The sequence below is a fragment of the Coturnix japonica genome, chromosome 3 (genome assembly GCF_054131305.1).
Source record: "Coturnix japonica strain WE chromosome 3, WE-NBRP24, whole genome shotgun sequence".
Taxonomy (NCBI): domain Eukaryota; kingdom Metazoa; phylum Chordata; class Aves; order Galliformes; family Phasianidae; genus Coturnix; species Coturnix japonica.
The window spans coordinates 40831025-40845362 of record NC_140665.1 but is presented as its reverse complement, the minus strand read 5'-3'; the positions used below and the strand labels follow the sequence as shown (position 1 = coordinate 40845362).

The 14338-nt window shown below is 44.6% G+C and overlaps 1 protein-coding gene across 40 annotated transcripts in view; it reads left to right on the top strand.

Annotated features, from left to right (window-relative positions):
- The first annotated feature begins 793 nt into the window (after positions 1–793).
- Positions 794–14338, top strand: part of AFDN (afadin, adherens junction formation factor) — a 107429-nt gene continuing 93884 nt past the window's right edge. For 30 of the 40 annotated variants that reach the window (XM_085543420.1, XM_085543430.1, XM_085543417.1 and 27 more), the window contains exon 1: positions 794–1314. In XM_085543420.1, coding sequence (XP_085399546.1) covers positions 1207–1314 — 108 coding nt within the window. In that variant the 5' untranslated portion in view covers positions 794–1206. The remainder of the gene's footprint in view (positions 1315–14338) is intronic. The other 10 variants (XM_085543421.1, XM_015857974.3, XM_015857965.3 and 7 more) reach the window with 1 other exon arrangement.

The following is a 14338-nucleotide window of genomic DNA, read 5'->3' as shown; positions in this document are numbered from 1 at the left end:
AAGGCCTCTGAGGAATCCCTTCTGCAAATAACCCGATCTATCTCAACTCCAGCAAACCCCACTCCGCTCTGTCCTCTCAGCAAAGAGGAGCTTGAAATACGGTGCTGGGGACACAAAAAAGGAACAGCTTTTCTCCCTTTTTTTAACCACCTGAAGAAACCAAAGCAAACAAAGGCGCACACTCGGGAAGCCCAGCCCAGAGCCGGCATCAAGGACCGGCTCCTTGAGGACACAGCTGACGATGGATCGGGGCGCATCTCTTACGTCGGCAGGGCAGATAACAAAACCGAGCCCCTACAGCCACGCTGCCCTCCGCAAGCGATGCTCCTGACACCTCTTTGGAGAAACAGCAAGGAAACGATCTTCCTACGAAGCACTAAAACACGTGCGGCGCGGACATTGATGTCAGAACATTCTTTACACCCAGCTCCTTCCCCGCAGCGCCCCGTGGAGAGCCGAGGCCGCCGCCGAGCGGGCGAGAGGGCGGCTTCGTCCAAGTGCTGGGAAACAGGAAAATACACCGCGCCCCGCCGGATCTTTGTTCCCGCGGCCGAACTCGCCCGTCGCTGCCGCCCTGCGCCGCTCCGAGGGGCCGCGGCCTCCCCCACCGCCACCGCACCTGGCCGCGCCCCCGCTCCCACCCCGCGCCTCGGGGACGGCAGGGGAAGGGAAAGGGGAAGGAGGGGAAGGGAGGGGAGGGGTCGCGCCGCCATCCGCCGGGCGCGGGGAGGTGACGGCCGCAGGAGCGCGCGTGCACCGCGGGAGGGCGGGCGGGAGCGCGGCCGGGCGGGGGCGCGCACGGGCCGGTGTGCGAGGCGGAGAGCGAGGGGAGGGCGATAGTGGGGCGGAGAAAGGCGGCGGTGGCGGCTTCGCTGCGCTCGGGGCAGGCAGAGGGGACGGGCGCCGCCGAGCCGGGAGACATCGCGGCGGCTGCCGGCGCGGGGCATCCTTCCTCATCCCCGCCCCCCCGCCCTTCCTTCTTCTTCTTTCTCTCCTCCGTCGCCGTCCGCCGGGGCCGACCGCGAGCGGAGCGCCGATCCCGGGGCGTTTCCGCGGCTCCCGTGCCGGCCGACACCGAGAGGAGCGCCGGCCCCTCCCCGGCGGGCCGAGCCCCCCCCTCCGCGCTCCTTGCCCGGGGCTCGGCGGAGAGGGCCCGGCCGCGGCCCCGGCTCGGCTCGGCTCCCGGCGGCGGCGGGCTCGGCGAGGATGTCGGGCGGCGGCAGCCGGGAGGAGGAGCGGCGCAAACTCGCCGACATCATCAACCACTGGAACGCGAACCGGCTGGACCTGTTCGAGATCAGCGCCCCCACCGAGGTGAGCGACCCCGGCGCGGCCCCGCGGCCCGGGCCGCCCGGAGGTGAAGCACCGCGCCCGGCGCAGGCCGCGGCCCCCGCTTCGCCACCGCGCGGCCGCCGGGCAGGGAGCCGGTGCGCGGCCAGTGCCCGGGGGTGGGTTGCGGCGGTGAGAGCGTGGGGGAGACGGAGAGGAGGAGAGAGGGAGAGGGAGGGCCGGGGCCCGGCGGTGGGCTTCGCTTTGTGTGCGCGCCTGGCAGCGCCCGGCTTTGTGCGGCACAAAGCAACCTGCCGGCCGCGGGCGGGAGCCGGGGCTGCGCCGCCGGGGCGTGACGGGCGGCGCTCGGCCGGGAGTGCGCAGCAGGAGCAGGTTCCTGGTGCCGAGTTCACATGTTGTACCGGAAAAACACAGCGGGCAGTTTGTTCCGAACCGACTGGGTGTTGCTCGCGGCTCTGAGGCTGCGTTTACTTTTCAAATAGAAGAGGCCACACCCTGCCCCTGTCCCTGGTCGCTGTGCCCGGGGCCGTGCCTCGTTCCGGGGCCCTTCCCGCCCGTGTGCCCGGGGAGAACGGCAGCGAATTCACACTTGCTCTCGACCTGGCCCTGCTCCGGGCTGATCATTAACTGAGGGCTCGGGAAACTGCGCTCGCCCGGTCTGGGGCTGTCCTGGCTTTGCAGCCGTGTGCTGGCTGCAAAGTGCCTTTCTCAGGTTTTTCCTTGTGCTTTGGGGATTTTCGGTGCTGCTTGTTGCAGGTTGCCGAGCAGAGGGCTCTGTGCTATTGCGTACACCTTGCGGAATCTATCCTAACGCTATAGCTCCTTGCGTTACATAGGTCTCACCCGTATCCCCACCAGCTGACAGCCACTTGCTTCAGAAGCGGGTTGATGCTGGTGTAGAGGATCTGTCGTGACCGTGTTTGAATACACAGCACCCTGGGACTGCAGGGTGACTGCTGTCTCATGAGTGCATCCATCCATTCTCCATGCGTTCTAACCCCAGCCCCTTTTCTGTGTGTCTGGGGGACGTTGGACTCCTGCTGTGTTGCAATAACTGGTTTAACAACTCTTATGTTTTTTGGGTCCGCCTTACGTGTTTGTCATACTGAGCTTGGCTTTGCACAAAGCCTCCTTACAGCTGCTATAGAAAGAAACATCGATTCCACTTGCATTAGTTCCGTGCTTCTGTCGTTCTATAGTCTTTGTACCACAGTAGCTCAGCGCTGTCAGCAATGAGATTTATTCCAGTTGAACTGCTGATGGTAAAAATGAAGTGTATGGATATCTCTGAACATCTAAGCTTCTTAAAGTACTGGTTCTAATGATGTTTGGTAAGACTGCAGCTGTGTCTGCAGCAAACTGCTGACAGGTGAAGTGCATTTTCCTTTCAGATAATTGCAAACCCAAAAGCTCGCGTTCTCCCAGGGCAGTGGGTATGACCCCAAGCTGCTGGAGTTCAAGAAGTGTTTGTGCAGTGCTCTCAGACTCAGGGTTTGGATTTGGGTGGTGCTGTGTGGAGCCGGGGGTTGGTCTCAGTGATCCTTGGGGGTCCCTTCCAGCTTGGGATATTCCATGGCTACCCTGTGCTGATCCAAATGTGGCAGTATTTTCAGCTCCAGTGGTGATGTGATTGTTGTGAGTGCTGTTTGTCAGCACAAATGAAGGGCCTTTGCCAGACTGTTTGAGCCCCAGCAGTCCCCAGTTGTTTCCATGCTGTTCCTACTGCTCCTGAGCAGGTGCAGTAAGGTGGATATATGGCTTTTGCTATGGGGTCGGATGGGATTGCTGTGAGCGATTGAGATGTGGCAGTTGTCTGGCTGCATTAGTGCTGGAGCAAGCACGTGCCAGCGCTGTGAGCTGACACCCAGAGCTCCCGTTGTTGTACATATCGTGTTTGGGGTTTTGAGAGCTGCTACCTCGCAGTGATTCTCCAGGCGTTGCTTCCGTGTAAACAGTCTGCATAAGTGACTCATCTTCTGTGTGTCCTATGTAGCAAGAGTAGGCATTTCCAGAGCAATGAAACACTTAATAGTAGGGTTTAATTCACGTATTTGATGAAGGGGGGAAAATAAAAGAGAAATTAGCTCTGGGAGTATGGTGCCTTTCATTGTCAGTACCTGAACCCTATGTGGCCCACTGATGCACCTCAGCATTAGCTTGGAAGGTCCCATTCCCTGATGTGCAGTAGTTGCTCCCAATCCACCAGGTCCTTAACCACCTCAGTGCAAAGTGTCCCACGTGCTTTGGCTTTGAACGTACAGAGTGGGATTTCGAAGCACGTTTGAATGCGTGGTTATTTTTCAGGGAAGTGCTTCATGAAATGAATCAGTTTAAGTTCCTGTTAATATTTCAGTGTCCTCAGGGATTAGGTATCCACTTCTCTGTGTGCCTCTCTTGAGCGCTAGGCACAAGTTGTTTCCGAAAGCACATTGCCTGGGAGATGGGGAAAAGCAGCGGCCTTGGGTAGAGCACACATGAGTCTTACTCCTAATTTTCTCCTGTTATGTGATATGAGTGGCTACATCACACAGCGCTGCTTTTCCTTAGCAAGACAGTGAGCAGGTCAGCTTCTGTTCGGTGCCAACAGTGAAGTATTTCTCTCTGTGTATTCCATGTGAGGAAGACCGGGGACTCCTTGGCAGTACGGGTCTTTACCTGCTGATGCTGTCACTGAAGTCACATGTAGGGAGCAAGATGATAATTTTAACGCTGTGAATTTTTTACCTGTTTTAACACTTGTTTTGAGAAAGCTGCTAACAGTTTGCATTCTGTTTGCTCTGAAGAAATTGGTTCAGAGCAGTTCTGTGGCTTCAGGGGCTTATAAAGGTTCTGTTTTTCAAGTTTTAGCAGCTAATGCAAGTAAACTAACCGTGCCATCAGGAGCAGCGCTGGGTGCAGATCCTTCCTTGAGAGCTCTGCAGCACTGAGGTGAATGTGAACTTGACTCACATAAGCATCACTGTCTCTGCTTTAAGTCATGAGACAGCTATGCATACAAGAAGTCCAGGAAAAATAGAGCAGGTTTTTGGGAAAAGCAGGCTGAATCGTGGTTTAGTTTGCAGGTAAATCAGCAAACTGAAAATGAAACAGAATGTTTATGCTGTTCTTTAAATGTTTTTATTTTCTCTTTTCTGTTCCTCTTTCCTTTTCCCCATTTCCCCGCTATTATCAAGGTTTTGAATGCTTTTCATATCTGCGTTACTTCTCCCCCGCCCCCTTTTTCCTCTTAAGTTTCTTTAGCTATGAATGAAAACCCAGTAAGAAACATCCAGACCTTTTATAGGAGGAAATAAATTGAACTTTGGACCTTGTTTTGAGCGTTAGGTGATTATGGTAACCAGAGTTCTCAAACAGAAGAAACTTTGCTTATAACTTGGTAACAAGCGCATTGTATTGAAGCTTGTAGATTAAAAACAAAGAAACAGAAAAACAGAAATTATAGGGTTGGGTTTTTTTCCCCTTTATTATGTAAAATGTCTACGGAGACTTTAGAAAAGAGTAAGAATAGCAAAAGCAGTGTGGACTGATGCATTTATCACTGTCAGATAAAATAAATATCGGTCCTCCTGGAAGCATTTAATGTGTGGTTTAAGGCACCATAGGTGAACTAGGCGTTATAATTATTGTTGATCTTGATGGCAAGGTATGGTTTCGTCTTTGACGTGTGCTTTGATAACTGTATGTGGGAGGAACAGAAGAGTGTTGTTGTGAGCAGGGTTTATGGATTAGGAATGAATGAGAGCAGCATTTAAATTCTACTTTTTCTGGGGAAAAGTCCCTCCTGTTCTAAAAAGTGTCTCTTTTTGGTAGTTGTCTAAATAACGTTGCAAATAATTGTCATGGCGATGCCTGGTATATGCCGCGAGTTTGTGATCTTTTCAAAGAAATTGTGCAGGTTGGATATTGAAATCCAATGAAAGCAATAAGAATTAGAGGTCTTTTAAGTTTTAAGACCCCTGCGGATTCCTATCTGCATGGTTGCTCACCCTTTCGCTTTGAAAGTTTGCCTCTGTGACTCTGAAAAGACTCATCTTGTTAAGACTGGGACTACCAATGGCTGCCTATTGCATTATGGATAGTACTGTCCGTAACAGTGGAAGTCTGAAGGTAGGCAGGTGTATAAATGGTAGAAGTGCTTGTGCTTTCTTCATACATTACATTATTGTTACAATATGATAATACTCAGGCAATCTGGAAAGGTATATTGGAAACCTCAAGGACTGATGCCTATGTTTTTCAGTGGGTAGCTGTCACTAACCAGGCACAGTTAAAGAGGAGGTTAAAACCCTGAAGTATTGGTTATAGGTTAGCAATTTCTAATTGCAACCTATTGCGTGTTGACTTCTGCATCAGAATGTCTGGAGGAAAGAAATCATGAGCAGAGGTCTTCTCATTTACATTAGAAGGGCTATTTGGAGACCAGTTCTGCTTTGACTGAGTAGAAGTGAATAGTCTTCCTTCACAAATGAAATACAATTGCTGCTATCTAGAGGGTGATAACCAGTTTGAATTAAGATCTTGATCACAATCTACAGGCAACATAATAGCATGAAGATATTTTTCTTCTAGGAGAAAGCTTGGTGCTATGCCTTCAGTATTCCCTCAGTTGTTCCTTGTCTTGGTGGCTAACTAGGTTCATATGACTGAGGCATAATGGCTTTGAAAATTCCCTCCTGGTGTGTGAATCACTGCTTGACTAAACGGCCATTGACAGGTATTACTTTTCAGTTGAAAAAAGCCTAGACCTCTGTAAATGTTACTGATGTACTTGGTTAGCACAAATGTGCCCTTTCAGATTCATATATTTATATACATATATTTCTGATATATGTATGTGGAACACACTTTAATGATCTTCATGGATAAACTGACTTTGTAAATGATAAAGTGTTGCCTTCGTCCATAAGAAATGTTCACCTAAATGGCATAAAATTTAGCTGAAAGGTGTTATTAGCTGAAACGAGCTGGTGTTTGTGATAAGGTTGTAGATCATGAGAAAGCACTCGGAATTTATCTTTGTGTCAATATTTGTGAAGCTGCTTTGTTACAAATACAGGGAAATACATTGTGGCTATCCATAATTGAGAGCATTTCATTGAAGAATAACTTCTGGCTTTGGTGGGTGTGTCTGAAGAAGGTGGAACTGAAAATCACAGTGTGAAAAGATACGCTGATAAACTTCAATTTTGATAAACTTAAGTGAAGTCAAATATAGCAGATGTTCCTGATAAGTAACTGGAGAACTTGGTCTTGCAGAATGTAGAACTTCATTCTAACGGAAGCCTCTTCTGAGGTATGTCTGAGTAAAGTGATGCTTACATAATCTTGGATTTTTGGTGATTTTTGGTTAGGAAGAAATATTTTTGTGTAAAATGCCTTTTGAGCGATGCTTATCTCAGTGCCTGGAGATTTATGAGATCGTTACTTGAGTCTGTTTATTTCTGCTGTTGAGATTTTTTGCACTGATTTTGGAGATATTTTCCTTTTGCTAAACAATTCTTAAATCAGTTACTAGTATCCTCAGAACATTTTAGGAGGATACTTTCTGGACTGACTATAAAATACCAACATGGGAATTATTCCAATAACTGATAAATAGAATCATAGGATGGCCTGGGTTGAAAAGGACCTCAAAGATTAACAATGTTCAATGCTCCTGCTGTGCGTAGGGTTGCCAACCAGCAGACCAGGCTTCCCAGAGCCACATCCAGCCTGGCCTTGAATGCCTCCAGAGATGGGGCATCCACAACCTCCTTGGGCAACCTGTTCCAGTGATTCACCACCCTCATTCTGATAATATATATTTTTTAAGAAGTCAAGATGAAGACAAGTGAGCAACACATCTTGTTGTTACATGTAACTCAGAGTTAAGCAAAGCAAAATAACCAACCATTATATAGTTCCACACTCATTGTCTTTTCTACTTCTGTGTAGACTTTCCTGGTTTGCATCAAGACGCTCCTTTTATTATTTGCCAAACAAACCAGTGTATAGTAATTAAAGCTGAAATTTACAATAGTGACACTAATTTTTAGTATTTTCATACCAGTTCAATGGCTTCTGTGAAGGAGGAGTTCTTATATTATCCAAGTTGTTCCTCATATGCTGGGCTTGGTGTTGTTTTTGTTTGCTTGTTCTCTTTTGTAGGCTGCAGAGATTTTGGTCCCTTAATCTTTAACTGTGGATTTAAAAAAGTGCTTTTTTTTTGTTTGGGTGACTGTTCAGAAATTCAGAAATCCCAGATGAAAACAGAGTGCAATTGAGATAAAACTCTATTAATGAAAAGTAGTTCAGATTTAGCAGAAGCACTCGAGCTGTCTTTGTGAACAGATTGTGCCTTGTGAACTTCTGTGTAATGAACAAATGTATGGGTACGATAACATAATGCTTTGCAGTGGGAGGGTAATTTTGCCATGTGATTGGTTTCCCTCAGTCATCAAATTGCAACTGCCTTTTGTTGTCCAGTTTGGTTCTCTAGACAAGCTGAAAGATCTGCTTTGACATGAAGCCCGGTGTTATCTGCTTGTTTCAGTACTTATGGGTTGCTGACACCTCAAGATGCTCAGTGATTTCTATTCTTTCTCTGTTAGGGGTTTATAACTTGGTAAAACCATTTCATGTAGTACTTAGGGATTATGGTCATCTATGTCTGTTGCAGGTTTTAGCCTCAAGGTTCTCAAATTTGAGATGATGTTTGATCAGTATTGTCATATGATATATCTTCTACAGAGCAGCTTTCTTTCCTTTTGTGCTCACCTGTGAGCTGGGCCATCAGATCAACTCCTCTTTAGATCAATACTGCAGTATGTTTTTCTTTCTGGGTTTTGAATCTCTACATATAAATGGAAAGAATCTAGTGATAGGATATATATGATTGTGCTTATGAAGGTTGCATGTAGTTACAGAATCATAGAATGGCCTGGAAGGGACCCCAAGGATCATCAAGCTCCAATCTCCCTGCTACACACAAGGTCACCAACCTCCATGTTTCATACTAGGTCAGGCTGCCCAGGGCCCCATCCAACCTGGTCTTGAACACCTCCAGAGATGGGACATCCACAGCCTCTCTGGGCAGCCTGTTACAGCACCTCACCAATCTCACTGTGTAAAACTTCCCCCTGACATCCAGTCTAAACCTCTCCTTCTTCAACATAAAACCATTCCCCCACGTCCTATCACTGTCTGCCCTTTTTACAGGTTGATTCCCCTTGTTTTTATAATCCCCTTCTGAATACTGGAAGGCTGCAATGAGGTGTCCTTAGAGTCTTCTCCATGTTGAACAAGCCTAGTTCCTGCAGCCTGACTTTGTAGGACAGGTGCTTCAGGCCTCTAAAACTTTCATCCTGTGTATGTTTGCTCTCCCCTGTTCTGGTCATATGTTTGAGAACAGGAATAACAGATTGAATTTGCAGGTGTTTTTTCTTCTAATTTTTTTTTTTCTTGCTTGTTTAAATTGTTTGTCTTAAGACCAGTCATCAATAGATTTCTGATTTTACTCGTGTACTTCAAGGGTAGAAGATACATTATGCTTCAAAATAGTGAGGAGTTACTATAGTAATTCCTTTCGAGGATGTTAGAAAACTGTTTTGTAATGTGGCTGGAAATTGAGTGCTTGAATGCATGATTCTATTCATGTACTGGGTAAATATTTTGTAATAGATTTTGTTGAATACAGCTTTGGTTGCTATACAGTGCTGGCAGACTCAGACAAAACTGATGATGGATGTTAACGGCTTCAAGGTTGGATTGTTTGTTTTAATTGTTCATTGTTTTTATTGCTAATTTGGTACATAGCAGTCTTTTGTAACTAGAACTGAGGAATATGGAAGGTATTGCAACATCTTACTACCTAGTACAAAGTGTACAGTTTTATGGTGTCCTCTCTGAAGGCTTTGCCCTCCATGTGTCTGAATTTCTGCTCTTCTCCATGTTGAAAGCGCCTCTATAACAAAGGTATCTCTAAGCACAGGAATTGAGTTGTCTGTTGGATAAATAAATACTGTTGCCAAAGTGTGTTGCCCGTAGCAGTAACTAGAAACTACAGTTTCAATACCTATGTTTTTCAAGCCTCCTCCGAGTTGTTTAGCAATAGCTTTCTTTTTTGTCTGTCTTGTCTGCCAGTACACCTTACAGGCAGAGATGCAACTTAATTGGAGTGTCATGCTTTTCCATATGTAATCATTGTATCGCTCACAAAACACGGTGGAAGATCCTATCTCCCTTCTCAGTGCATATTAGTGGCTGCTGCATGGCCTGCGGTTGGGCAGAAGGGTTCAGACAACAAAGAAACCCTCTCCTCCCCCAGTGCCTGCAGCAACAAAAGGTCTCCTTTTCCCTCTGCCCTCCCAGTAGTTGCTCTCCTTTGAACAATACAGCGATTTGAAATTTTAAATAAGTAAATAAATAAAATAGGAGCCTTTCACCATTTTGTTGTGATTCTCAATTTTAGACAAAACTGTTATTGTGGGATCTTAGCATCTTCACTTGAAAAGCATCAACACAGCGCTGTCTGTGACACAGCATCTTCATGGATGTTTGTGCAAAGATGCCTAATCCTACCAGGTTTTGTTCTGGAAAGCTTTGTATTGATAAAATATCCTTTATGAAAACCACCATATATATATATATATATATATTACACATATATACATACATATATATATATGTATGTATATATGTGTAATATTTAGTGCATTTGGGTTATATCCAGACATTGTGTGCTACTTGTAGGATGCTGGGGCTGTTATTGGGAAACATGTGAGTTGTTTCCATTTAAAGTGATAGTCTTTCTGAACACAAATACGATTTATTTCCAGTGTGGACAGATGGAAATTTTAGGAGCTTTTTAACACCTGCTCTGTGTTTTATGGCAATTGAAAGACTGAGGTAGATTTTCACATCTGGAGAAAGAAAATATATATATACATATGTATGTATATAAGAATTTTTGATGGAAACACAGCAGTAATAAAGGCATTGCTCAAATTTGCTACTTAAATTGTGTGGGTTCCATGTTGTATGCAGTGTTTGCTGTACAGAGATGAAACTCGAATGCAGTTACTTAATGTTGTTGCATTTTCTGTGTGTTTATAATTGTGCTTTGTTGAAGTCTTTAATTTAAAATACTGAAATTTAATCTAGTATTACAGTGTTTTTGTTGTTGTCATAGTGCAACAAGGGCTATTCCAGTAAATTCAGCAGCATTCTCCATCATAAACTGTTTTGAAGCAGGTAGGAACTGATGTGTAGGCAGTCTGTAGTTGTGATTGAAGCTGGAGTATACGGTGGGATCTGTGATGACTTTAACGTTCACGTTTTGTGGTGTTCAAAATTCTAGTAGAACTTTGTGACTACTTCTTGGTTGCTTTTGTTTGCATGCTTTGCATTCTCACCTGCATTAAGGTTAAGTGTCAGCTCAGAAAATCAGTACAGCAAATGTATGAGGTTTGCCAAACTTGAAAAGCTTTGGCTGCCTCCTCAAAGAAATATTCCTTCATTGTGAGTGATGAACGTCAGGTGGAAGCACAAAGGTTGGACAGCATTACACCAACATGAAACAGTTGAGTGTTGAAGCAAAATATTGTACAAGCACTCTGATAATGGATGCTGAGGTAATAACCTACTAAAACTCAGCACTTAGCTGAACTCCTGTGTTCCAGCGTTTGTCTCCAGCTGTTTGAGCATCCTTGTGTGCATGGCTGCTTGTAGATATCTGCTCATGCTGCTATGAATGCACATTGATCGGTGACCAGTCGTCTTAGAACTCCACTCTTCCATGCCACCCTCCTCAAAAAAACCCACAGCCCTAACCCAGACCCAGCAGTCTTCTGCTTAGGGTGAGAAATACCAAATCCAGCAGCCCTCAGATATGTGCCTCCTGCAGCGTGGGAGCCTTGCCAGGAGTGTGACCTAGGATTGTACAGCTCTGGTATTTGTGAGCTGCACCTCCAGCTTGTGCTGTCTGTACTTTGGAGTCTAGAATGGCTGGGCTGATGCAATCAGGCTGCTGCTGGTGACACTGTGGGAACACATTTTCTTCTAATGGAGTGGAATAAGGGGTGCTTTTTGCTTGCTTGTACTTTGATTCAAAACCGTAGACATGCTCTTGTGTTTCAGAGTTCCTCCTCTTAATATAGTTAGAAACCAGCACGTGTTCTCTGTCCTGAGTACCTGCTGGGCTGTGACAGAAGGAGTTTTAGGGATTAACCTCAGGTTACTGACATGTCTATCTTCTGTAGATTTTAGAAAGGCTGAAAGTTTCTTATATACACACGTATCCTGTCCACTGCCCCCTTCCTCACCTGCCTCATACTTTCTGAGGCATGGAGGAAAAAGGAAGCTGGTAGCACTGACCAAGCTGGTACCATTGCTGCTATCAGATTGCCATCGTGCAGGTTGTTTTCTGTGGCTTGGAACTGTCTGTCCTTCCAGGTTGTAATTGTGAAAGGCAGAGGTGTTCTTTTTCCGCTTCCATCCAGCAGTGGCTTTGAACTGATTCTTACTGCTTTTATAGCAGTCAGAGTTACCATATAGTAGCAGTTGATATTTGCTGTGGCCCTCAGAAATTTTGCTGAGACCTTTCTCTTCCTCATCTCCCACCTCTGATATCCAGCTGGTGTTAAATGATGGCATTTTAATTTGTTCTTAATTTGTTTCAACAGTTTGTGTTTACCTCTGTGAGGTCTGACTGAAATAAAAACCAAGGCAAAATACTTGGTATCCTGCTGAAACTTAAACCTTTTGTCGGGCAAAGATGCCAATTTGATATATACATGTGCAGGCCTTTTTTTTGTTGCTATTACTGAGCTTCCCTATTTATGCAGCACAAAATAGCACACTGTGGTCTTCTTTGTTTCCATATGTTGACTAATGGCTTGAAATATTGTTGACTGTTTTGCTTAGAATGCTTTACTAGCATCTTTCAAAAGCAAAATGAGATTATTTAGATCATCCTTGACTTCTGTCTGTGCGCAGTTGTGGTCTCTTAATCAGTGTTGTGTTCATTTAAAAGTCATCTGGTATTCCCACTTTGATTTAATAGTTACAGGACAGTGGGATGGGAAAACAGCAAGGTATATACATGATGTAACATGTTGGAAATTGTATAATACATTTGGTACAGAAATAGAAGCCAGATTTTATGCATGTATGCAGTTGCTATTCACTAGGTCGTGCTAATTTTAGATTTCATCTTATAAGATATGACCAAAAACCTTAGCATCCTCACTTGCCCTGCTGCATTCCAGTTTGATGTTATGTTGACTTGTACAGTATAGTTGAGATTGATCCTGTATGAACTGTTCATTATGCCTATCACGTTCTGAAAAAGATGCTGCCCAGGGAGGTGGTGGAGTCTTCTTCTCTGGAGATATTCAAGACCTGCCTAGACGCCTACCTGTGTGACCTGGTGTAGGGAGCCTGCTTTGGCAGGGGGGGGTGGACTCAATGATCTCTAGAGGTCCCTTCCAACCCCTACAATTCTGTGATTCTGTGAGATACCAAGTACAGAAGAAATTCAAAATCCCTCAATGCTTTCTATTTGAAGAGTAAACTAATAAGGCAAAAAAACCCTGACCCTGACCACCACACACCTTGCTGAACTAGTTATTCAAAGTCCCTAATGTAAAGAAAATGTGTGTAATAGTTAAATAAAACAGCTTATATATTCTTAGGCAACACCGTATAGTCTTAGTTAACGCCATATGAAAAATCATGTGCATTTTTAATTTATTTTTTGCTTCTGTACTGTACAGTATTAGTGCAAAATACAATATTCATACAACTCAGCCTGAAAAAGTTTACAGTCTACAGAAGCAATGAAAGAAAAGAGTAGCTGTCACAGTGGGAGGGATTATTTGCTGCTAGTTAAAGAAGACAAAAAGAGGTTGGGGATGCCTCCTGTTTTAAATACCTTTCCTCTTCTGTGTGCTGCAGCCTTTGCTTCTTGGCAGATTCTTTTATACGGGTCAGCTTTTCGTATTCTCATGACACACTGTCACTAATGAGAGGATAGACCTGTCTTTTGCACAGCTTTACAGCTGTATTAATTCTGATTTGCTGCTGGGATTCTTTGGGTAATATCATCAGTTAAATCCTAAATTGCTTCATGGTGAGTCAGAAGATCCTTGAAATCTTACAGGGTAGTATCGCCTACATTAGCTGTGTTTTATTATCTGAGTAAGCCAAAGCAAGTTACTGAATGCTTTTGTAATCTGAGCCTGTTTAAACTCGAAGTACTCCTGTACGCTGTTAATCATCTGCATTAATGTTTGTATTGTAACTTGTCCTTGGTCCATGTGCCACTGAAACGACAGCGCTTTGATAAGCATGAAATTAAGGTTATTTAATAGAACTGTACTTCAGAGCAAGAAAATGCTTGAAAGTAAGCAGCCGTTTGTTCTGTACTTTTCAGTGCAGGTGGAAGTTTCTGAGATAGAGTTAACTTCTTATAAGAGTACAAGTCATCCAACTGACTGCAAAATTACCAACTGGGCAGGATTGCGTTGCTTGCTGAGAACAGGAGTTCATGCGTCGTGACGCTGATAGAAACTTTCTTCTGGTGACTCTTGTTTAACATGGCTGCAGAGTCTGGTTTTGGATAACCCTGTGATTAAAAACAGTCATTTGTCATCGATGAGAAGAAATTCTTACAATAAAACTAGTAGTGATTTTTAAATGTGGCTCTTTTGGTAATGAAATGTGCCCCGTAAAGAGTGAAATGCAAAGTGTCAATTCCCAGTAGAAAGTTACTTTCCTAACTGGGAAAGTGTTTTGTGCTTTGTTGCACTGTTATTTCTTTTAATGTGCATTCGGTGCAGGTTATAGAGAGCTTAAATAGTGCACATTACAAAATAAAATTGAATATAAATTGTTGGAAGATATATATTTGATTTTCAAACTTCTTATTTTTTTCTGAAACTGAAGTGTGTTCTAGAGCATTTGAATCCTTTAAATAGTCTTTGGAAGATATATATTTGATTTTCAAACTTCTTATTTTTTTCTGAAACTGAAGTGTGTTCTAGAGCATTTGAATCCTTTAAATAGTCTT